Below are 22,525 nucleotides of genomic sequence, written 5' to 3' on the forward strand. Positions count from 1 at the left end.
CAATCGTGGCAATTTTTACATAATGGCGCGAAAATATCTATCCCTTCCTTTTGTAAAAGTTATCGAGTAGAACTATCACAAAAAACTTTGCAAAGTTCACAAAAGCAACAATTCTAGAATTGTATTTCATATAGGCAGACATTACATGAGTAAGTTAACAATATAAAAAATAATTGCGATTCATATAACGCAAAATTCGTTTCGCGCTATAATAATTCCCTTATTGTGTCATTCATTCTATTGGTATTTTAAATTGACCAATCATATAAACGTTTTTGTTTCATAAAAGGATTATGTGCGTCAGATAGAGAAAGTAAACCACAGAATTTAATAAGACTGAATGGAAGAGGCGCCTCACTTCTCAGTAGATCATACAGTGCAGATCTTTACATGCAGGGTCACTAAATTCACGTTACTTATTCACACTAGGTACACAAAAACGTAGGCAAACAATCAAAACAGTGTATGTTTTCGTGCTTCATCTGCCGTTCCCAACTTTCTCCCAATACATTAGTGTTGGGACGGCCCTACCAAACTCGTTTATTTGTATGTATATAACAGCGAAAAAACACACTTATTGATTACGAATTCTAAAAAACTACTAAGCCAATGGCGATAAATTTTGGCAGGAGAGAGAGATCCTTATTCTATTCATGATTCACGACTTATATCGTCATTTTGTACTATGACCTTTACAATATAATTCTGAATATAAAATAAGTAAGTAAGTTCCTTACGCGGTCTCTACACGAAACACATCCAGCACATTATGTTAATCTCCGTGACACACTGCTCCTGCTTGTGCCGCTCAAACACTGGCCATGTCTCACTACCATATGAAAGGACAGGTCTAATGACAGATTTATAGTCCTGCTTTTTAAGCTAAACTGGTATTTTGGGGTCGCAGGTGAAGCCGTTTTCAACCTTCACGGGGTGTCATATTCTAGGAGTTTGCACGACGCACCAGCCTCTCCCCATCCGAATCCACCAGCGCGATTTCAACAGCATACTAAGTATCTACATATAAATAAATACCTAATCTAGATGGGCCCCACATTCAGGAAATTCGTTTTTCCCATAATATATGTGATTCCGTATGAAATGGTCGCTAGAGATCGATAATCCGCCCCGAGACTATAAATGTTTAAGCGTTACGAGATTGTTTACCTACCTTTATTTCTGAAATTAAGAAACGGACTATTGGTAATAGCGTTGGGTTATGCATGGGCTATGCTTTTTAATGTTTGTCCTTTTTTTGCCATGTCACATAATTCACTTTTTAAGTTTATGGCGATGTCGACTAAGTTTCTGATCAACGTAGTCAACACATATGCAGTCTGAGAAACAAAGTACCAAGATAAATTTATGACTCCAAAGTTATGACTCAAAAGTAAGACTTTTGAGTCATAACTTTGGCTCGCTTATCTCTCCTCTATAACATTTAAGGCATATTATATTTCTTTGGTTTCAAATTTATCTTGGTATTCTGGGATTCGTCAACCTTTTCGCCAAATGTCAATGTCAGTCAATTGTCAAATCAGTTTAGTCTTTTAGTCATTTCAGAATCGTCTCGTCTGCTATGAAATAAATAACAAATACCTATTTTAATTAAATAGAGGAATAAACTAAAGATATAATTAAAAATTAACATGTCTGATAATGACGATGACTATATGTGCGAGGAGGAGGAGGACTATGGTTTGGTAAGTTCGTATGAAACTACCACCGTAAACAATTTGTATCTGCTAAACTTTGTGCTTCACAGTTTTTAGGAGCATCACGGCATTAGATATATTAACTTCTTTCATAAGTAACTAATTTAATCACCATAGATAAATTTTAGTGTCAACTCTGGCAAATAATTTTTTTAAGTTATACCTAACCTTATTTAATTTGTATTTAAATTCTGTTACTCTAAATATGTCATAAATTATGAAGCGAAATTTAATATTGACCGAAAGTTCATTAGCATTATTACCTGTAATTATTATTCTACATCTCTTAGAGTTGTAAATGACTAGGAATTAATTTTCGGCGCAAACCTTATTGCTTGAGGTGTTGAGCACTAAGTGGATGAAGAATTCACTGTGCAGCACCACAGCGTCACACATTTTTACTGAATATGCTCGGGTCATCTGGCAATACTTTATTACTTAAAAAATATTTACTGCTAACAATGATAGATATGAAAAAAATTAGGGTGTATGTACATAGTTGTATCAGCTGATCACTCAATTTCTATGATAGAAATAAATAAATAAACTATGTATTATACATAGCTTAATCAGATCAGTAGTATATTATTTCATTAAAAGTTGTGAAGTATTATTATAATCATATCTTAAATTGTTTTTGTTTAATCTGTTTAGGTATGTACACTGCTTTTTAATGTGTAGTTTAGTTCAGAACCTTGAAAATTGTATTATCTGATTTTTTTTGTCTACTACAATTTGTTATGTGTACTAAAAGAGGGGGATAATCTTTTCTCCATAAGTTTCAACATTTGCATCACCACCAAAAAATAGTTTAACTTATAATATTGTGCCTTTAAATTTCTCAGTCTCTAAGCAAAAGATGGCTGAATAGACAGTTTGCCTTTTTTTCAATCCATAAAAATTTTCTCTTTGCCCAACAATACAAAATACCACATTTAAAAAAATTGTCCTAATAGATTTACGATCCGATACAGCAATAAATATTTTTCAGATTAACTTGCTATGAAAAAAAATTATTGTTACCTTTTTTATTCTTAACTAGCTGTGCTTCCTCGTCTGCGTGGAATTGTTATTTTGGGCATCATTGAAGCATTCAAGGATGAATAATTTTCCCTGTTTTTACACATATTCCATAATTTTTTTGCTCCTTATACATAAGTACAGTGTGATGTTATTTAGCCTAATTCCTTTCCTAATAAATGGTCTATTCAATGCAAAAAGAATTTTTCAGTTCGAACCAGTAGTTCTTGAGATTAGCACTTTCAAACAAACAAACACACTCTTCAGCTTTATAATATTAGTATAGATTTTTTTTCTTGATACGAATACTCAGAAGATAGTAATTTTGAGTCATGAATATGACTGTTTATTTTATACACAAAAAAAAATTATTAAGGTACCTTTTTTTCTTAACTTTTATTTCCATTACAGGAATACTCAGAAGACAGTAACTCTGAGCCAGATGTGGACCTGGAGAACCAGTACTACAACAGCAAGGCGCTGAAGGAGGACGAGCCTCAGGCCGCCCTGGTCAGCTTCCAGAAGGTCTTGGAGCTGGAAGGTGGTGACAAGGGCGAGTGGGGCTTCAAGGCGCTCAAGCAGATGATCAAGATTAACTTTAAATTAGTAAGTGAAGTGTGCTCTTAGCCAGGCGGGGATTATTTTATATTTTTACTTGTGTTATCTGCTTTGGGAACATGGTCAAAATTAGGAGTCCGAGCTCTTCAGAGAGGACACAATTGGGGTTAACAGCAGTGTTTTGTCGCTAAAACCAAACAATTCAAATTCAAAAATTGTGGTATAGTTAGAGCATTGGTGTTTGAACTGGTAAGGTGCCTGGTTAAAATACTAGGTGCTTCCAAAGGTACTGGTCCAAATCCCACCTCAGCCATGCACCAATGGTTATTTTTGAAGTAATGTACATTAAATTCAATTCAATATAAAATTTTATTTCTACAGGGAAACTTCACAGAAATGATGGTGCGGTATAAACAGCTGCTCACATACATCAAGAGTGCAGTCACGCGGAATCACTCTGAAAAATCAATCAACTCTATATTAGACTATATCTCCACATCGAGAAATGTAAGTTATTTACATATAAATAGTTGGTGCCATATTTTGTTTTGTTATTTGTAGAGAGATATTTACTGAATAAAATGATTTCCAGACAACAAGTTTACAATGTATGTATTACAAAAACCCTGCCCAGTTGGAAATGGTCACTTATTTATCTGTGTGTGAACGTAAAAATAAAGGATAAGAAAAAAAATATATATGAATTTTTTGCAAATCATTTTACTTTGGTTTACTTTATGTTAAGTGAATTTTGAAAGTAAATAAGGACTTAAACCGGCCTCCGAGGATGATGATGACTAAGTAATTTATGTTTTGGACAGGGTACAAAACCTATACTTAAATTCGCGAGTTGTTCCGATCTGATTGCCAAAATCTATACTCTTGTGGATCTGTTCCGATGGATATTTTTATAAATTTTTATTAGATTCTCAAATAATCAAAATCATATATATATACATATGTGTATATATACAGAGTGGATCAGATCGGACAAAAATAATAATACTAATGAAAAGTTGGAAGATCAGATGTAACCTAACTAAGGCGCGATAAAATATCACTTAATTTCAGATGGAGCTCTTACAAGATTTCTACGAGACCACATTGGAAGCGTTGAAGGACGCGAAGAACGACAGGTTGTGGTTCAAGACCAACACGAAGCTGGGCAAGCTGTACTACGACCGGGGGGACTTCAACAAGCTGGCCAAGATCCTCAAGCAGCTGCATCAGAGCTGCCAGGTATTGAAATAAATAAAAAAAAAATAAATAAATATATACGGGACAAATTACACTGATTGAGTTAGCCTCGAAGTAAGTTCGAAACTTGTGTTACGAGATACTAACTCAACGATACTATATTTTATAATAAATACTTATATAAATAAACATCCAAGACCCAGGACAATCAGAAAAAGTTCTTTTCTCATCATGCCTTGACCGGGATTCGAACCCAGGACCTCCGGTGTCACAGACAAGCGTAGTACCGCTGAGCCACAGAGGCCGTCAAATAGAAAAATATTTAGTTTCTTTTTTTTTATTGCAATCTCTTACAGGTAACCTTTTATATTTGCGTGAGAGAGTTAAGGTGCGTTAACAAAGGTTGACAGATTCTAGACCAAGAACTGTTGCTTTTCGATTTTTTATTACGGCAGTCTTTTAGTATATACATTTTCAACCTCTTTATGGATTAAATTTCAAAAACCTCAGCATTACATGGTATCATAAAGCTGTTGTCCAAATTTCAAGTTTGTAGTTTCCGTACTTTACATTGGGTGTTGATAAGTCACTTACTCTTGTTTTTTTTTTTTTTTATATATAAAGTAGATTACACAGATGTTCATCCATACATACCTACATATGGTCACGTCTATATCCCTTGCGGGGTAGACAGTGCCAACAGTCTTGAAAACACTGACAGGCCACGTTCAGCTGTATGGCTTTATGATGAAATTGACACACAGAGATGTATCTATTGAAATATCTTTTACAGACAGACGACGGCGAGGATGACCTGAAGAAGGGCACGCAGCTGCTCGAGATATACGCGCTGGAGATACAGATGTACACCGCGCAGAAGAACAACAAGAAACTGAAGGCGCTGTACGAGCAGTCGCTGCACATCAAGTCTGCCATACCGCACCCGCTGATCATGGGCGTCATCAGAGGTGAGTACATATTTAAAATGTCACTTGATTACTGTAACAGAGTGTTAATTTAATATTATACATTTCATAGTAATGTCTTAGGTTGTATATACATATGCTCCAATCCGTGATATCTTTGCTTGCGCGGTTTAGACTCTTCGAGGTTATTGGCTGATAGCGTCGCGTGATTGCCTGGTGTGACTTGAGGCGTAGAGATGTCGACACAATAGGGATGTGGACTATTTTTGGGAAAGTGTTTAAAACCATGCATAAGTACCAAATATAACCCAAACTATTTATTATTATTTTTTTATTTCAAGTAATTCCTTTAAAATAATTTATTTAAAATTCCATTTAAAATATCGCGCCAAAACGCAGATACCTGTCAAACGGCCGCTGTGACGTCACGCGTTATAAAATATTGTCGAAGTTGTATGTATGTAATAGTTATTTCGTAGTTGTGTGATAATAATATGAATTCAAAATTTTATAAACATTGTGCCGCAGTGTAAAAGTACAACTATTAAAACACCTGAAAACTGTTTATTCACGTTCCACGTACAAAAACAATGCGGAAAAAGTGGCTTCAATTAGCCCGTCGGGATCCGGCACTTGTATCTACACAAAGTAAAATGTATTTCTGTGAGGATCATTTTGATGTAAGTTTGATAATATTTGTTACATTTACTTGTACATATTAAAATATTTTTTCTCTTCAAGTTTTCAAAGACGATAACTCGAATTTTTAGGTTAGAAATAATGTAAACAATGTTTCGTTCTTTCATTATAGTTGGGCAATGATATGGCAAAATCATATTATTTCGTTTTTACCTTATAATTTAAAAATACCTACTATTGCTAGAATAATGTATCTTGAGTAAGTATATTACTTACATGGATGTCTTCACATTTCTAAATTCAGCAGAGCAGAAGTTACTATTTGTTGCGAAGAAATTAGCCACCGTAAAGCAATCAATTCTTGGCAAATTTGAAATATCTGCCTTAATATCCGTGCCCCGCGGGAAGAATTTGACATGTTGAAAAAAGCAATTTTACAGGGCGGCCATTTTAAACTTTGGCTTCCTCTGGAAAATGCATATGTTTGTTACATTTATAACTTATACTTTATCTAAGGTAAACTTTTTACGATGATTCGAATAACGTACAGTAATTTGCATAATTTTTCTTAGTTTTTGAAATAATCGACATGTCAATATGCGTACCGACGACTTATCAAGTGACTTATCCACTTATCAATATATTTTCCAGAATGTAAAGATGAGTTATCAAGTTTTTCATCTATTATATTTCGTCTTTTATGTAGTAAACAACAATTTTAAACCAAAACTGTTATTAAAATCCTTGGTGGATGGGTAGCAACTTCATCTGCATACATTGCGACCTTGACTTGCTTGCGAAAACTGGGCCGCTGTTATTAAAAATGTACCCCCAGAACATTATTTTCTATTGTATCATCATATTTCTATTACTACATATGTACATACATTAAATCACGCCTCTTTCCCGGAGGGGTAGGCATAGACTACCTCTTTCCATTTGCCACGATCTCCGCATACTTCCATCGCTTCATCCACATTCATAACTCTCTTCATGCAAGCTCGGCGGTTTCGGGTACTTTTGACCTGGCCCTTTAGCACTCCCACCTTCCCACTCCGACCTTTCCCTCCACACTCTCCTTGTATATCTGCTTAGTCAACCTGCTTTAATTCATCCTCTCCACATGACCGAACCATCTTAACATACCCTTTTCTATTCCTGTAACTACATCTTCTTTCACATCACAACATTCCCTTATCACGTGTTCTTTATCCGGTCACTCAATTTCACACCCATCATACTCCTTAACGCTCTCATTTCCACTGCATTTATTCTGCTTTCGTGCTTCTTTTGCCATACCCAACTTTCACTCCCATACATTAATGTCGGGACCAACACGCCATGCACAGCTAGTCGAGCCTTTTTGGATAGTTTCTGACTGCTCATAAAGGCATGCAAAGCTCCATTTACCATGTTCCCCGTGTTCACTCTCCTTTCAATATCACTATCACACTTGCCATCTGATGTAAACTTTGATCCTAGATATACAAACTCTTTCACTTGCTCAACTTTTTCTCCTCCAATCAAAATATTATATGCTGTCATTTCTTTTGTTTTTTAGTTTTACTTACGTTCACTTTCATTCCTTTCTCTTTTAAATCTTCATGCATACAGTTTACCATCTCCACTAACTCTTCTGCTGATGACGCCAGTATAACCTGATCGTCGGCATAGAGCAGACATTTGGCGAGTAACTCATTCATCCTTAATCCACTTTCAGACTCTTTCAAATCTGTCAAACAACTATCCATAAATAGGTGGAACAGCCACGGTGACGCAACACATCCTTGCCTAACGTCTTTCTCAATCTTAACCACTCAGTGTGCGCTCCGTTTATCCTAAAACAAGCACTCGAATCCTCATATGAGGATTTCAGTGCTCGTATTGAGAGACTGCTCACCCCATGCATAGAAAGTGCTGACCACAATTCATTCCTCACAACTCTGTCATAGACCTTTTCCAGATCTACGAATGTGCAATAGACTTTTTGACTCTTGGCCAAAAACTTTTCGGCTATGCACCGCAAAGAAAAGACCTGATCAGTACATCCCATTCCCGTTCGAAATCCCGCTTGAGCATCCCATATTTTATCATCAGTTTCATTCCTGACTCTATTAATCAATACCTTAGCATACAATTTGCCGACGACGCTAAGCAGGCTTATACCACGATAATTTTTGCAGTCCAGTTGTGACCCTTTTCCTTTGTAAAGTGGTACGATAACAGCCTTACACCAATCTTTTGGTAGGTACTCGGCCGCTTCTCCAACACAAATTGAAAAGGCAGTACAACTGACTAGCTACTACGCATTTTCCTGCTTTTAGTATCTTGACCGACACTATCATACCCAGCAGCCTTGCCTGCTTTCATACTCTTAAGTGCTTCCACAATTTCGAAAATTTCAATTTGGCCTTTCATCTCATTCTCTTTTTCTTCGCTATAGCAGAAATCGTTATTATGTCCTTTTTTTTCAAATAAACTTTCAAAATATTCCTTCCATATCTTTAGCACACATTCTTCTCCTTTCACAACGCTACCATCCTGGCATCGGATCCTAGTCAGCTCTCTGGTTATAGTTTTTCCTCGGGCTGACCTTACGGATTTCCAGAATACTTTCAGATTTGACTGAAAGTCTTCTGATAGCCTTTTATCAAATTCCTCTTTATACTCTTTTTTCTTTCTAATCACAGCTTTCTTAACCAAATCTTTCCTTTTTTTATATTCCTTAAAAATAAAAGCTAGTGACAAAAATGCTTACAAATGTAAAAATCTTTTTATTGTATATTGTATTCGATGGAGCCTGATGTGAGTTTCTTTTTACGCAGGCGAAGCTTTGGACAACAGCTAGTACGAAAGTCAATATTTATTAAAATATAAAAATATTGTGAGATTGATCAAAGTTATGTACCTACCAAACTAGAAAACAATTATACTTGCGTTAGATTAACTAATTATCTGAATATATCAATTTACTATGTAAAAAAATAAATAAATTTTAAATGTATTAATCAAAATATTAAGTAACGTACGTATGATATAAATCGAGTATAACCGATTAATTCGTTTTATCAGTTTACATCGGGCAAGGAGGTACAATTTCTAAAGGAACAAATTCACATATCAGATTAGGAACCTCATTTGTTTTCAGATCGTAAGTTGATAAAACAACTTGTAATAATTTTCGCAAAAATTCTGAGAATTCGAAAATTGATATATAGTCTTGTCAAGAAAAAAACCCTAATTATCGAGTTATCCACATACTACCAAATGCAATATCTCCGCAATTATTCTACCAATCTGGCTGTTTTTTTTTTGACAAGGTGAATAATAGGCTTAGAAAGCGTTTGGACCAATAAAAAAAAAACATGTAGGTCTAGTTGTCAAGATCTTCCCGCGCGCCACGGATATATCCACTTTCCATTATGGGAAACCCTTTAAAAATTTATTCAAAAAGATAATCGGACGGAAATCACGGTAACAATATGATCCAAATATCAACAAACACCATAATACTTGACAGCGAAAATTCTTGTATTGCAACGCGTGACATCACGCGTTTTGATTGGTGTTCATTGTCACGTGACTTGAGGGTGAAATATTTTATTACATTTTATTAAATATAAAATAATCCCTTGTTTATTCAGGAAAATATTGTGTTTTTTATTATTTTTACTATAGAAACTACCTTTTCGTCGTAAAATTTTACACTTATTTGAGTACAGTCCACATCCCTATTGTAATATAAAAATTAGTTTAATGTTAAATCAGTATTTTCAAGACTGTTGGCTCTGTGTTCCCCGCAAGGGATGTAGACGTGATTATATGCCTGTATGTATGTTAAATGTCCTTACACCGCACCGGCAGAGTAGTTCGAGTTTAAATTTGATGTGACGAGTTCAAAGTGATTCTTGTATTACAACTTGTTGCGGTCCCACTTTCAAATTGCGCTGCATGTGACCTGCGTTTGGTGTGTTCGGCCCTTCACTGCATAGTATAAAATAAAGTCGCTATTTTAGTCTGTTTGTCTGTGTGCTTAAATCTTTAAAATTACGGAACGGATTTTGATGCGGTTTTTTGTAACAGGTAGAGTGATTCAAGAGGAAGGTTTTTATGTATAATAACATTTATAATTTTGCACCCGTGCGAAGCCGGGGCGGGTCGCTAGTTATACATAAAATAAATGTACTCGGTATCTCCTTACAGAGTGCGGCGGTAAGATGCACTTGCGTGAGGGCGAGTTCGAGAAGGCGCACACGGACTTCTTCGAGGCGTTCAAGAACTACGACGAGTCCGGGAGCCCCAGGAGGACCACCTGTCTGAAGTATCTAGTTCTAGCTAACATGTGAGTGTCGATGTGGAGGGAAAGAAATGTCGGTGTACAATCTGCTGATTGTCAAAAAACACAAAGAGGTTTCAACTGAAATAAATAAAACTTCAATTTGAGACGACCGTGTATTGCATGGGTTTAAACAGTTAGGCCAAAACAGACATCACTTATCAAAAACACTATATGCATGACAAGAGACAAACCATAGCCCGTAATAATAAAGCACACCGCCATCTAGTAGACCAAAAACAAAAATAAAGTTTCATAAGATTGAACAGTCGGAGTGGGAAGACCTAGACGAACGTATCTTGATCAAATTAAGGACGTCCTGGTAAATGGTCAGGTCAAGAGTACCCGAAACCGCTGAGTTTGCATGAAGAGAGTTATGAATGTGAATGAAGCAAAGGAAGTGTGCAGAGATCGTGGCAAGTGGAAAGAGGTAGTCTCTGCCTACCGAAAAGAGGCGTGATTTTGTGTATGTTGTAGCGGGAGCGATGCATCCGGCTCGACCGCCACCAAAGGGAAGATCTTCCAGTAGGCTGGTGTGACGCCTGGGGAACCGCGCGACACACGATGTTGTGTCGGAGGTTGTATATATGCTGCAATCCGTGAAATCTTTGCTTGTGCGATTTAGATTTTTTCGCTGTTTTTGACTGCGTGATGCGTTGTGTGATTATTTTTTATTTTCGTGACTTGTGGCTTATAGATATCGCCACAAAGTAATAAGAAAGAGTGAAATTGATTAGTGAAAGTAATTAGTCCGGAAAAGAGGCGTGATTTTTATGTATGTACAAAGTAATTCAGTTTAAAAAATAATACAACGTATTAAGATCCGTATGCTGCTTATAACGGTTACTTTTACTAATGGTAGAGACTCGTCATAAACGCAACTAGTCGCGCATGCGCAATTCGTCATATTCGCAACTCGTCATGCGAAATGCTTATTACATGTCTCATTCATTCATTCATAAAATCACGTCCTTGCGGTACCTTGCGGGGTAGGCAGAGCCTGCAGCTTTGAAATTGGCCTAATGATAGGATTGAGATTCAGATAGTGACAGGTTGCTAGCCCATCGCCTTAAAGTAGAATCCCAAGTTTATAAGCCTATCCATTAGTCGCCTTTTACGACATTCACGGGAAAGAGTTGGAGTGGTCCTATTCATTATTATATTGATGCTTGGAACCACACGGCACTTATACATAAACTATGAGTAAGTACTTACACTAACATTATAAATCGTGATGAGTTGCGATTTTGATTAGTTGCGCATTGGTGACGACTTTGCATTTTTGACGAGTTGCCATAAATCCTTTCTAACCACACGTATAAAGTCCATTTTAATTTCTTTTTTTTACGCATTTATTTTGCATTTATGACGAGTAGCCATAAATCCTTTCTAACCACACAAACAAAATCCATTTTATTTTCTTTATTTTTTTACTTTTTTTGCGTCTTTTACAAAAAAAAAAAAAAATTCAAAATGTCTGCAGGTTAATGAAATCCGGCATCAACCCGTTCGACTCGCAAGAGGCGAAGCCCTACAAGAACGACCCGGAGATCCTGGCCATGACCAACCTGGTGTCGGCCTACCAGAACAACGACATCAACGAGTTCGAATCTATACTCAAACACAATAGGTATGTTGTATTGTTAGGGCTGTAGACAAGTTCTTAATATGAATATAAGTTAATAACGTGTTTTTAACTTTTGAATTGTAAGACCTTGCCGTATACTTGCATTAACTTATTCATTTTATATTTTATATAATTGATATTTTCGTAATACAAGTCAATTAGAGAGAATTATAATAGGTACAGTAACCGGGAACGTATGAGTATCGATGGTCGAATCGGTAAGGTGCCCGGTTAAAATGCGTGTGGCGTGAAAAGGGCCCAGGTTCGATTCCCACCTCGATGACTGTTTTCGAAGTTAAGTACATTAGTTTTTATACTTACCGATGTTCTTACGCTGAGGGAAAACATCGTGAGGAAACATACACTATCAGGCAAGACTGCAAAAAAAAATATTTCAACCTGACGTCCTCCAGATTTATTTTTGTAGTTCTAAAATGAACATTTGTCAACATTTTCAGGAACAACATAATGGACGACCCGTTCATCCGGGAGCACATCGAGGACCTCCTCAGGAACATCAGGACGCAAGTGCTGATCAAGCTGATCGGGCCCTACACCAGGATACACATCCCGTTCATATCCAAGGAGCTTAACATTGATGAGAAGGAGGTCGAGAATCTACTAGTCACATGCATTTTGGACAAGTGAGTGGTTACAAAAATAATTATTAAATAACTCCATCATGTAAATTGTACCGTGTGGTTCCCGGCACCAATGAAAAAAGAATAGGACCACTCCATCTCTTTCCCATGGATGTCGTAAAAGGCGACTAAGGGGTAGGCTTACAAAATTGGGATTCTTTTTTTTACGCGATGGGCTAGCAACCTGTCACTATTTGATTCTCAATTCTATCATAAAGCCAAATAGCTGAACGTGGCCATTCAGTCTTTTCAAGACTGTTGGCTCTGTCTACCCCGCAAGGGATATAGACGTGACAATATTATTATATGTATTATTATTTATGTATGTTAATATATTTCGAGAAAACCTACTTAATTAGGCAACTGGATTTGATAGAATATGGGTTTGGTTCCCCTGTAAAGGTTGCCGAGGTCAGTCTGGAGGTTCTTCGTGTAAAAACTTCCAAGGATTATGATCTAACAATCCAGTATCATAGTTAAATGGCGTCCCTGGCTCCTCTCTAGGTGAGGATGTAACGTAATATTTAATACTATAGAACTTATCTTGCTTACCATCAGAATAACCCACCACCCATGGTTCTACCAATCTTCCGTGCGCTGCTCTCGTGTTTGTTCTCTAAGCGCATCCTTTCTTGACTCCATACAAAATCTAACTATTTAAGGTCAAACGCATTCGTGCCGTCCTCAATTTAAATAAATAATTTTATCAAAAAACAAAGACGAAAATTAAAAATGTTCTACATTAAATTACCAGATGTAGCGACATCTGTATGTCACCTTAGTCAATCACGCGACGCTTTCAATAACAGCGAAGAGTCTTAATCGCGCTAGCAAAGATTTCACGGATTGGAGCATACGCAACCTCCCACACAACTTTCTTGTGTAACATGTCATTGTCTTTTTTAAAATAAAATTATTTATTACAAATGAGGACTAGCACTGCCTTGTTTGAATAACGTGAAATGGCTCTTCGAATGAAAATGTGTGTGTGTGTCTACGTTCAGCACGATCAGCGGGCGCATCGACCAGGTGAACTCTGTGCTGGAGCTGTCGGCGGGCTGCGGCGGCGCGGCGCGCGACTCCGCGCTGGACAAGTGGACCGCGCAGCTCGCCGCGCTGCACCACAGCCTCGCCGCCAAGATGGCCTAGGGCACGGCACCACATTGACGCTGCGGGGGACGCTCGGCGACGAAACGTTAGCTATACTACGTGCAAGGCTGATAACATTCACCCTACTACAACATTTACGGCTGATTTACGACCATTCATCATTTTATTTGCTACCCTAAAAAGATTTTTAACGATGCTTAATTTATTAACCTGGTAAAATAACAAAACAGCCACGCCAACAAGTTGACGTAGGTCTAGATGTTTCTCACGTTAGGCTGAAATGTTTGTAAGCTCACCTTCACTCTAGACACTACAAAATTAAAGAGAAAAATCGCAAATTTCAAATATTTCTGGATTCTGAATTTTTTTTACACGTGATACTAGATAATACTATGTACTTTTATGATACACTTTCATTTAAGGCTTAAAAATAAATTCTACCTTTTATTTTTAGTAAAAAACCGATGAAGCATCAACTAAAATTATTAATGGCATCGAAAAGATAAATACTTGTCTACAATAAACAGCCCTAACATTGCATCGCGAAAATATTAACATGTCACTCATGAGCTAACCAGAGATACGCTATGCGTTTAAATATACAGATATTAAGAAACTTCAGGTGTGACATGAAGACACCAAAACTCTATTCGTGACTTTGGCAAATTATTTGTCTCCATATGTAAAAACTCTTGATGTAATTAAAGTCGTTTCTGTGAACAATAACTAAATGCTTAATCAAATGGCGCAAAGTTGAACAATGTATATTTTGTCAATTTGAGAAAATAAATAAAACTGCTCATTGATGGTTATCATTGAGCGGTTTTATTTTAGTTAAAAAAAATTGTCTATAATGTATTGAAAATGATAAATACCAACAATTAAGTGACTATTACAAGATCTAAAGTAAATTTTGATAAGCATCTGATAAGAGATGTTTTCCTGAGTCCACTGCATGTTTCAAACCATTAATTAAGAGACTATTTGAATGTAAATCTTCATAAAGTTATTGCGAAAATTACTTTATGAAGATTTTTTACATTCATGATTAGGCCTATAAAGTCCTACTCCTCTCTTTGCTTTCGTGAATGAAAAATACAATGTTAATTAATTTAAATGTCTAAGGCGTGACCTTTGCTTACCAGTGGGACACACAACTGACTAATAACAAATAGTTGTACGACAAACAGGTGTAATGTGAAAATAAGTAAAAATTTAAAATCTGTTTCGTTTAAAATGCCAATTTCGCAAAATGTCATCTTTTAAATGAGTGAAATAAGTAGTTTTTCACTATGGAAAAACCTCTTAACATTCACGAAATCTTAACCATTTATAACAATATAAAAATAAAATAATTTATAGCATTTCGCGATTATTTACTCCAAGATGGCATTTTGCTACTATATGCAATTTAGTACGCCGTTTTTCGTATCGTAGTGCGGTAAATGCGATACTGTGTTGTAACCGCCCAGTTAAATAAGTGTAAGCGATTGTCATGTCGTTAAATTAATCACTTTTGTAAAATATTTTTAGAACAGCAATATTGTAAAAAATAATATAACTCCAATATGTTTGAACATTAAATACAGGAAATACAATACTATGAATTTATTATATTTGTTTCATTAAAACTCATCCATTATGAATATAGTCTTTATTGTGTAAACATTGTATAGACGATGTACAGTTGGACGGACTGATATATCACAGGTTAGTCTCATATTCATCATTATTAATACAAAAAATAAGTCAATTCGGATCTGTAGTAGGTTTTACCTACTCCATATTATAAGTTATTGCAAAGATTTATCAATATACATTTAGGAAATTTTATGAACAATGTTCAAGTAAATACAAAATGGCACTAAATATATTAGAAAAAGATATAAGCTATATCATTTTTGATAAAATTAGATATGTCTCATTGATATGTGTTATATCATTGAACACAATTTTTAATAATAGCCTCAAAGCTATTTCATAAATATACGAATTTTTAAACACCATCATAAAGCATAGAAAAATATAAATAAGATAATATAAAAAAAATTACTATATATGTCATCACAGAATGTCTGATTCGCAAAAGGTCATATTTTGTTTAATTTATTTCTTCTCCAATTCCTTCCTCGTTTTCCATAACAAACTTTAATATACTATTCTTCCTTGAAAATAACAATTCCACGAATCCATACTAACCACTATCATTTATAATAATGGCATAAAAATGCATAAAATATTATGCAAATACTATTTTTCCATGACGTCTTGCGAAACTGACATTTTATAGTAAATTTTTAAAACTGGGTGAGTTTCTTGTTAAAGACCTATTAGATATCACTTAGTAGATATCTATAAAAATATGAAAAAGTAGTGCTTAGAACTAAATACTTTTATATTAAAATTACATCTATTATACCATTTCTACTATACAAGAGTTATTATATAGAGTTTCGGCACATAATATTGTTTAAATACAAAATTATTCCAACGATTAATATCAACTCTGGAAGATGTAGAGTTACTTAATCCTAGAATTTCACAAGTTAGACTTTCATTTCATTAGAATACATTAACAATATGATGTTGCAATGGATTTGTTTATTTTGTGAGGACAATCTACCAAATCCAGTGGGATGATGATGAGATGGTGGGGTCTTGTGGTGCCTATCTTTAACAAGTTTTTCTTAATCAATTTCAGACAAGCATGTAAGCTTGTGGTAGATCAATGCTCCTATTTCCTCAACCATGATTGATCGTGTCCAGGGAAAAGCTTAATACTTTAATGAGTACATTAAAGTATTAAGCTTTTGATTGAATTCCGAGATGTTACCTAATTAGCTCTTCATAATTAATAACTTATTAATTAGACGTGATTATATGTTATGTATGTATGTAGATCTTCATCAACTGGCCTCTTTCTCGTGCAGTCAAAGTCTGAAGATGGCAGTTTACTTGGGTACATAATAGAGAAATACAGAGATTAATAATTATCTGTATGAATAAAATACACTCAGATGTACAATTAACTCTTCACCTATTGGCCGGTTTCTCATCTAACCAACCAAGGTCTTTAAAATGGGCCGCTTACTGGGGTAAATGGAAGGAAAATAGTAGAGATTCTTTAGTCTCCCAAACTAATAAAGTTATGTGTTACATGGCCTGCTTTAATAACTCTTCATCAGTTGGCTGGTTTCTCATGTACCCAAGATTTGAAGATATGGTAATATACTCAGGTAAATGGTAGTAAAGTACGGAGATTTCTTAGTATCTGAACGTATTAAATTAGTGTTACATTTCAGATCGCATCACTACCATAAAATTTCTTCAGCAATTGGCCGTTTTCTCATGTAACCAAAATCTGAAGATGGCAGTATACTCGGGTAAATGGTAGAGAAATATAGAGATTCTTAAGTATCCGAACGAATTAAATAGTTATACATTTCAGATCAAATCTCTACCTTAACATATCTTCATCAATTGGCCGGTTTCTCATGCAGCCAAGGTCTGAAAATTGGCAATGTACTGGGATAAATAGTGGGGGGATGCGGCGAGTCGTCGTTGTCTCTGAACGGGTACGTCCCCAGCAGGATAGGCAGTTGTAGCTTCACTTCCTTCTCGAGACTCTTCGGCTCGATTATGAACTGGAATTAGGAAGGCGTATGAATACATTTCTTAGGACAACACACAGTGAATGTGCAGCTTTAGGTTGACTTATCGATCACCCTTCTTCTTCTTCCTCCTGGCGTTAGCCTCAATTACAATCATTTTAAATTAACCTTACTATTACTACTAACTGATACTTTAACGGTGAGGGAAAACATCGTGGGGGAAAGCTGCACATTCAGGCAATTGGACGTGTTACCATGATCTAAAACGGATAAGTTCCCCTGCAACGGTTGAGATCAGATGGGAGTCCGCTTCCTGTAAAAACCTGACTCACCCAAGCCAGGATTATGATCATAAAGGCGTATCCCAGGCTCGTCTCAAGAGAACAGGATATAACCGGAACTCACACCGTTTCGTCCCGTTTCACTTCATAAATAAAAAGCGAAACAGCGCGATGCAAACAGCGTCGCGCGTGCCAAACTACCCACAGAATCATGAAAACAAGAAGAAGATAAAACAAGAGGCTTTTGCCATTGCTAGTGATTTGTTTACTTTATAACTTTGTACTATTTTCTTGTTACTGTGTAAATTTCTATGCAATAAAGATATTACAAACAAACAAACAAACAAACAAACAAGGGGTACTCACAAACACGTCGTACTGCACGGATATGAGGTGGCAGCCGCGCAGGTTGGTGGGCGGCAGCGGCGGCACGTACAGCAGCTCCCGCCGCCACGTGTCGCTGTCCCCGGGCCGCGTCTTCCCGTGGCGGAGCTCCGCCAGCGACCGCACCTCCTTCGCGGCTATTTTGCCGTGGGCCGAGTATTGGATGGTCTGTGATGAAAATAAAAATAGTTCATATACATATAAACTACTAGCGGCCCGCCACGCCTTAGCACAGGTAGCATTCGTACATTTTATTGACATATCTCTTGAATCACTCTATCTAATAAAAAAAATTGATCTAATCCGTCAAAATCCGTTGTGTTTTAAAGAAAACATAACGGATTTTGATCCATTTTCTTCGGATTCATACCTTTAGAGAAAGGAATGGACGCGGGAAGCTACTTTTATACTTCTTTTAATGATAGTGAGAATCAATACCTATTGCTGCGCATTATGATTAGTTTACAACGGCCAAAATTTAGATCTACATTTACCAGACTCATTATGTGAAATTTTCTACTTCTTTGTAACAGTCTCTTGTACAATGGACACATCGACACAATTAGCCGGCCAATAGCGTCACAGTTTCCAAATCGCGCAAGCAAAGTTTCCACGGACTTATTCAAAACATCGTTCCTGTTAGAGCTATCACCTCACCTCGGTCAGAGATGCCCTTGTGGACCTGATGGTGGTCTTGGAGTTGTTGACGAGGTGCGCGGTGAGCAGCACGGTCTCGCCGGGCACGTAGGCGCCGCGGTCCAGCGACACGCGGCACGACACGGCGCCGCCGCCCACGCAGCCCACGCCCAGCCGGTGCTCCACGCTGCACTCGAACTCTTGCTGTTAAAAAATACACGGATAAATTCACTATATACTCGCTCAATAAGAATTACTGAACTGAAATCAAATCAAATCAAACATCTTTATTGTGAAACACAGGTAAAAACAAAAAAAAATTGGTCAACAATAAAATTATAGGTATCACTGTGACCAACCAGCAAGTTCAAAAGCACAAAATTGCAGGCTCAAAATAAAATCTTACATACCAATAAACTTTAAAAACTTAAATTTTCAATTTAAGAACCGGTACCTTTTCTGTTACAATTATTTAATAAAATATTGATACAAATATAAGGAAACTATTTTGTTTATTTGTATTTGTATAGTGCTGTGTGGTTTCCGGTACCAATAGAAAAAAGAACAGGATTACTACCTCTCTTTCCCTTGGATGTCGTAAAAGGCGACTAAGGGATAGGCTTATAAACTTGGTACTCTTCTTCCTCAATTCACAATAAAGCCAAACAGCTAAAGTGAATATATTAAGCAAACAACTATTGAATAAAATATTGAATTTAAAGAAACAACAGTTGTAAGATACAGTTGAATAGTGTTAAATAGTTAAGCATGATCTAATGACATTCAAGGCCTACTACTTAAGGGCGAGTTTGTTTACTCTTTATAAAGTATTTCGTTCTTCTATATATATGAAGAGGTAACTGACATACATCTGACATATTATTTAGAATTTTTCCCATAGATAGTTCTAAATATATTTCTTGAGAAGCTGAAGGTAAAGTTAAGGAATTATAGATTTTATTTCAAAATTTATCATAAATTGATTTTCCAGCTTTTTTAACACTAAATTAACTATTTTGATGAATTTAGTAAAACTATGAGGAGGTAAGGAGTTTCATAATTATTTAAAAAGTTGATGATCATTTCTACACATTCAGACAACCTGTAATTAAATTTATTTTTGGCTTAATTCCCAAAACAAAATGATTTTTTAAAGAATTATCCTACTTCTTTTAGGAAATTTTTTTTTTAGTAGATGACAGACATTACACATGGCTGTGCCGTGTGGTTCCCAGCACCAATAAAAAAAAAAGAATAGGACCACTCCATCTCGTTCCCATGGATGTCGTAAAAGGCGACTAAGGGATAGGCTTATAAACTTGGGATTCTACTTTTAGGCGATGGGCTAGCAACCCGTCACTATTTGAATCTTAATTCTATCATTAAGCCAAACAGCTGAACGTGGCCTATCAGTCTTTTCAAGGCTCTGTCTACCCCGTAAGGGATAAAGACGTGATCATATGTATGTAGATGACATCATCCTAATTATCTGAAGCTGTTCCATAAATATTTAATTAGTCCGTCAACTATACATTTTATAAACAAAAATCTGCACTATCTCAATACTCACAGACAGTACAGGGGGCTCCATATTCAGATCAATTGGATTCATCACTATAAACACTTGTTGATTCTTGTGCGTCAGGCCGTTGGGTTCCCTCAATGCGGCCTTGCAGTAGTACTGCACCCAGCCGTGGGTGCCTAGGAATGTGGACGGTAGGCCCATTGGTAAACCAAGCTTGAACGGGAAGCTGTGAATGCCTGGAGAGAGGATGGATGTGCCATGACCTGTGGAGGAGGAATGTTGGTATGTTAATAGTTAGGTTTTGGTGAATAAAATTTAAAATAAATACCTCTTTAAGGCATCTGAATATGGATGACTTATAAAAATATTTGTATAATTTTCTATGTGGCACACTGTACCTATGCTTAGCTTAGAGTCATCAGGTACTAATAAATTTATTGCACATGTATTAATAATCTGCAATAAACAGTTTCATTCTAAAATCCTACTAATATTATAAATGCAAAAGTTTGTGAGTATGGATGTTGTGGTTTAAGAACTTTATTTCTCATAAAGAATTACATTCACAATACAATGAGAACATTTAAAAAACAAACATTTATGTACAATGTTAAAGTGCGCTTACTTAAATAAAATCGAACACTTAGTGGGTAGAAAATAAAATAATTGTAGTTCAAACAGCAAAACATGATGTTTGTTACTCTTTCACGCAAAAACTACTGAACTGATTACAATGAAATTTGGTATGTAGGTAGCTGAAGACCCAGAATAACATATAGGCTACTTTTTATCCCAGAGTTCCCGCGGGATTGATACCAAGCAGACAATCCTTAAATTTTAAGGCGGTGTACCCACTCATCCTGACAATATATTAGTTAAAATTTCAAATAATGCATTTGTATTTGTGTAAACCAGTTAAAGTTCAGCAATATAATGAAAGGGAAATAATACACTTACCAGGCTCTCCCAACAGACGCATCCTGAAGTCAATATAATTTTCTTTATCATAAAGTCGTTCATGGCGACCTGACCCCACCCTCACAACGCCCTCACCAATCACATGGAAATGGAGACCTGCAATTACAAAACTCATTATAAATTTATGATAAAACTGACATAATGTGCTACTTATTTTTTTTTCTGCCTTTATTGTAGGACAATTAAGGTAAGGCAAATGTAAACAACCCCTTTGCCACTAACAGGGTAGACTGAGCATAATAATAAATATATTTATCTGTGACTGAGCCTTAGGTTGCTAAACTCACATTTTCAGCATTTCTGGGCTTATAGAATATAATTATAGCTTAAAAATAGTGGAACATTGCAAACCTTAATAGTATGGAAGTTAGCTCTTCCATATAAATTCAGTTAGTGAGAAATTCAAAGAATGGTTAAGGCACAGAAAGTTTGTATAATAAGACCTTAAGAATGCACATTTCTTAAAAATTATTAAACCCAAATAAGAATAGGTAATGAAATATGTGACTTGAGTAATGTTTGCAGAGTTTTGACCTTACCTAACACAGGTGTGTCGTCTTGTAGCTCCATCAACACTTTTCCTGATAAAAACTGACCAGGAAAGTAGAGTAAGGAAGTGTTGTCAAACACGATAAGGAACTTGAGTAGTTTTCTCGGCATTTTCACTGTCTATTACCGCGTCCGACTGTATTATTTATGCTGATGAATAATACAACATTGAAGTTATTCAGTTTGATTAATTAACAAAGATGAATTTTTAGTGTAAAAGTTATTGCAGATAGATAATTTCTATTTTTAAGAATTGCAAGTTTGACTGAAAAATGTCTTTTATGGGTATAAAACAATTAAAAGAACCTTGTGGTTACGAAAGTCCCACCCACGGTAACTTATTAGTAAAACTTCTCACACGGCGACCGTAGGTTGCGGACAACAAAGTTGAGAAATAATGTGTATCGAAGGCCATCAACTTAGTCGTAATGTCTACAAGCAGTACTTGTTGGACGAATTACTTACCTTAAAAAACAATGAAATGAATATTGGGTGTAGATTATTGTAAAATAACAAGATAATTCACTTTATTTCATGTTTGAAAATAACAAAACTAGTTAAAAATTAATAAAACATATAACTTCCGACAAAGAAGCAACAAACTTTTGACAATTCTCATTAATTGTCAATTGAGAGTCTGGCAGCTGACAGTAATTATTTTTTATCGGCCGGATAAACAAAGATGTTGTCCCTCTTTTACTAACAATACCTACTCACAAATGTACAAACACAAGTTTGTTTTTTCTTGTTTGTAGGTACATTTGTTAACCTTCTCCTTTCATATAACCGTCC

General features: G+C 35.9%; 2 protein-coding genes across 3 annotated transcripts; one reads left to right on the top strand and one right to left on the bottom strand.

Moving 5' to 3' along the window:
- The first annotated feature begins 1,548 nt into the window (after positions 1-1,548).
- On the top strand, positions 1,549-15,381 carry LOC106136087 (COP9 signalosome complex subunit 2). Its single transcript, XM_013336531.2, has 9 exons — positions 1,549-1,703; positions 3,147-3,341; positions 3,675-3,800; positions 4,365-4,532; positions 5,284-5,458; positions 10,259-10,397; positions 11,875-12,021; positions 12,477-12,662; positions 13,664-15,381. The coding sequence occupies exons 1-9, from the start codon at positions 1,650-1,652 to the stop codon at positions 13,806-13,808; spliced, it is 1,335 nt and encodes a 444-aa protein (XP_013191985.1). The 5' UTR covers positions 1,549-1,649; the 3' UTR covers positions 13,809-15,381.
- A 33-nt stretch (positions 15,382-15,414) lies between these two features.
- Positions 15,415-22,337, bottom strand: LOC106136088 (arrestin domain-containing protein 4). 2 transcript variants are annotated; one of them, XM_013336533.2, is made up of 8 exons: positions 22,199-22,337; positions 21,724-21,883; positions 21,164-21,280; positions 20,252-20,469; positions 18,703-18,885; positions 18,028-18,213; positions 17,231-17,413; positions 15,415-16,723 (listed from the first exon to the last, which is right to left on the bottom strand). In XM_013336533.2, the coding sequence occupies exons 2-7, from the start codon at positions 21,842-21,844 to the stop codon at positions 17,246-17,248; spliced, it is 993 nt and encodes a 330-aa protein (XP_013191987.1). In that variant the 5' UTR covers positions 21,845-21,883; positions 22,199-22,337; the 3' UTR covers positions 15,415-16,723; positions 17,231-17,245. The 2 variants fall into 2 exon arrangements, with proteins under 2 accessions (XP_013191987.1, XP_013191986.1); XM_013336532.2 differs by having other exon boundaries at positions 15,415-17,413.
- Between the last annotated feature and the right edge of the window lie 188 nt (positions 22,338-22,525).

The sequence above is a fragment of the Amyelois transitella genome, chromosome 3 (genome assembly GCF_032362555.1).
Source record: "Amyelois transitella isolate CPQ chromosome 3, ilAmyTran1.1, whole genome shotgun sequence".
Taxonomy (NCBI): Eukaryota; Metazoa; Arthropoda; class Insecta; order Lepidoptera; family Pyralidae; genus Amyelois; species Amyelois transitella.

Excerpts from the sequence above, each read along its gene's own strand:
- LOC106136087 (XM_013336531.2), top strand. The coding sequence starts at position 1,650 with ATGTCTGATAATGACGATGACTATATGTGCGAGGAGGAGGAGGACTAT. Across the intron at positions 4,533-5,283 it reads AGCTGCATCAGAGCTGCCAG|ACAGACGACGGCGAGGATGA; the intron begins GTATTGAAATAA and ends TATCTTTTACAG. Across the intron at positions 10,398-11,874 it reads TATCTAGTTCTAGCTAACAT|GTTAATGAAATCCGGCATCA; the intron begins GTGAGTGTCGAT and ends AAATGTCTGCAG.
- LOC106136088 (XM_013336533.2), bottom strand. The coding sequence starts at position 21,844 with ATGCCGAGAAAACTACTCAAGTTCCTTATCGTGTTTGACAACACTTCC. Across the intron at positions 21,281-21,723 it reads AGACGACACACCTGTGTTAG|GTCTCCATTTCCATGTGATT; the intron begins GTAAGGTCAAAA and ends TTGTAATTGCAG. Across the intron at positions 17,414-18,027 it reads CCGTGCAGTACGACGTGTTT|TTCATAATCGAGCCGAAGAG; the intron begins GTGAGTACCCCT and ends TCCTAATTCCAG.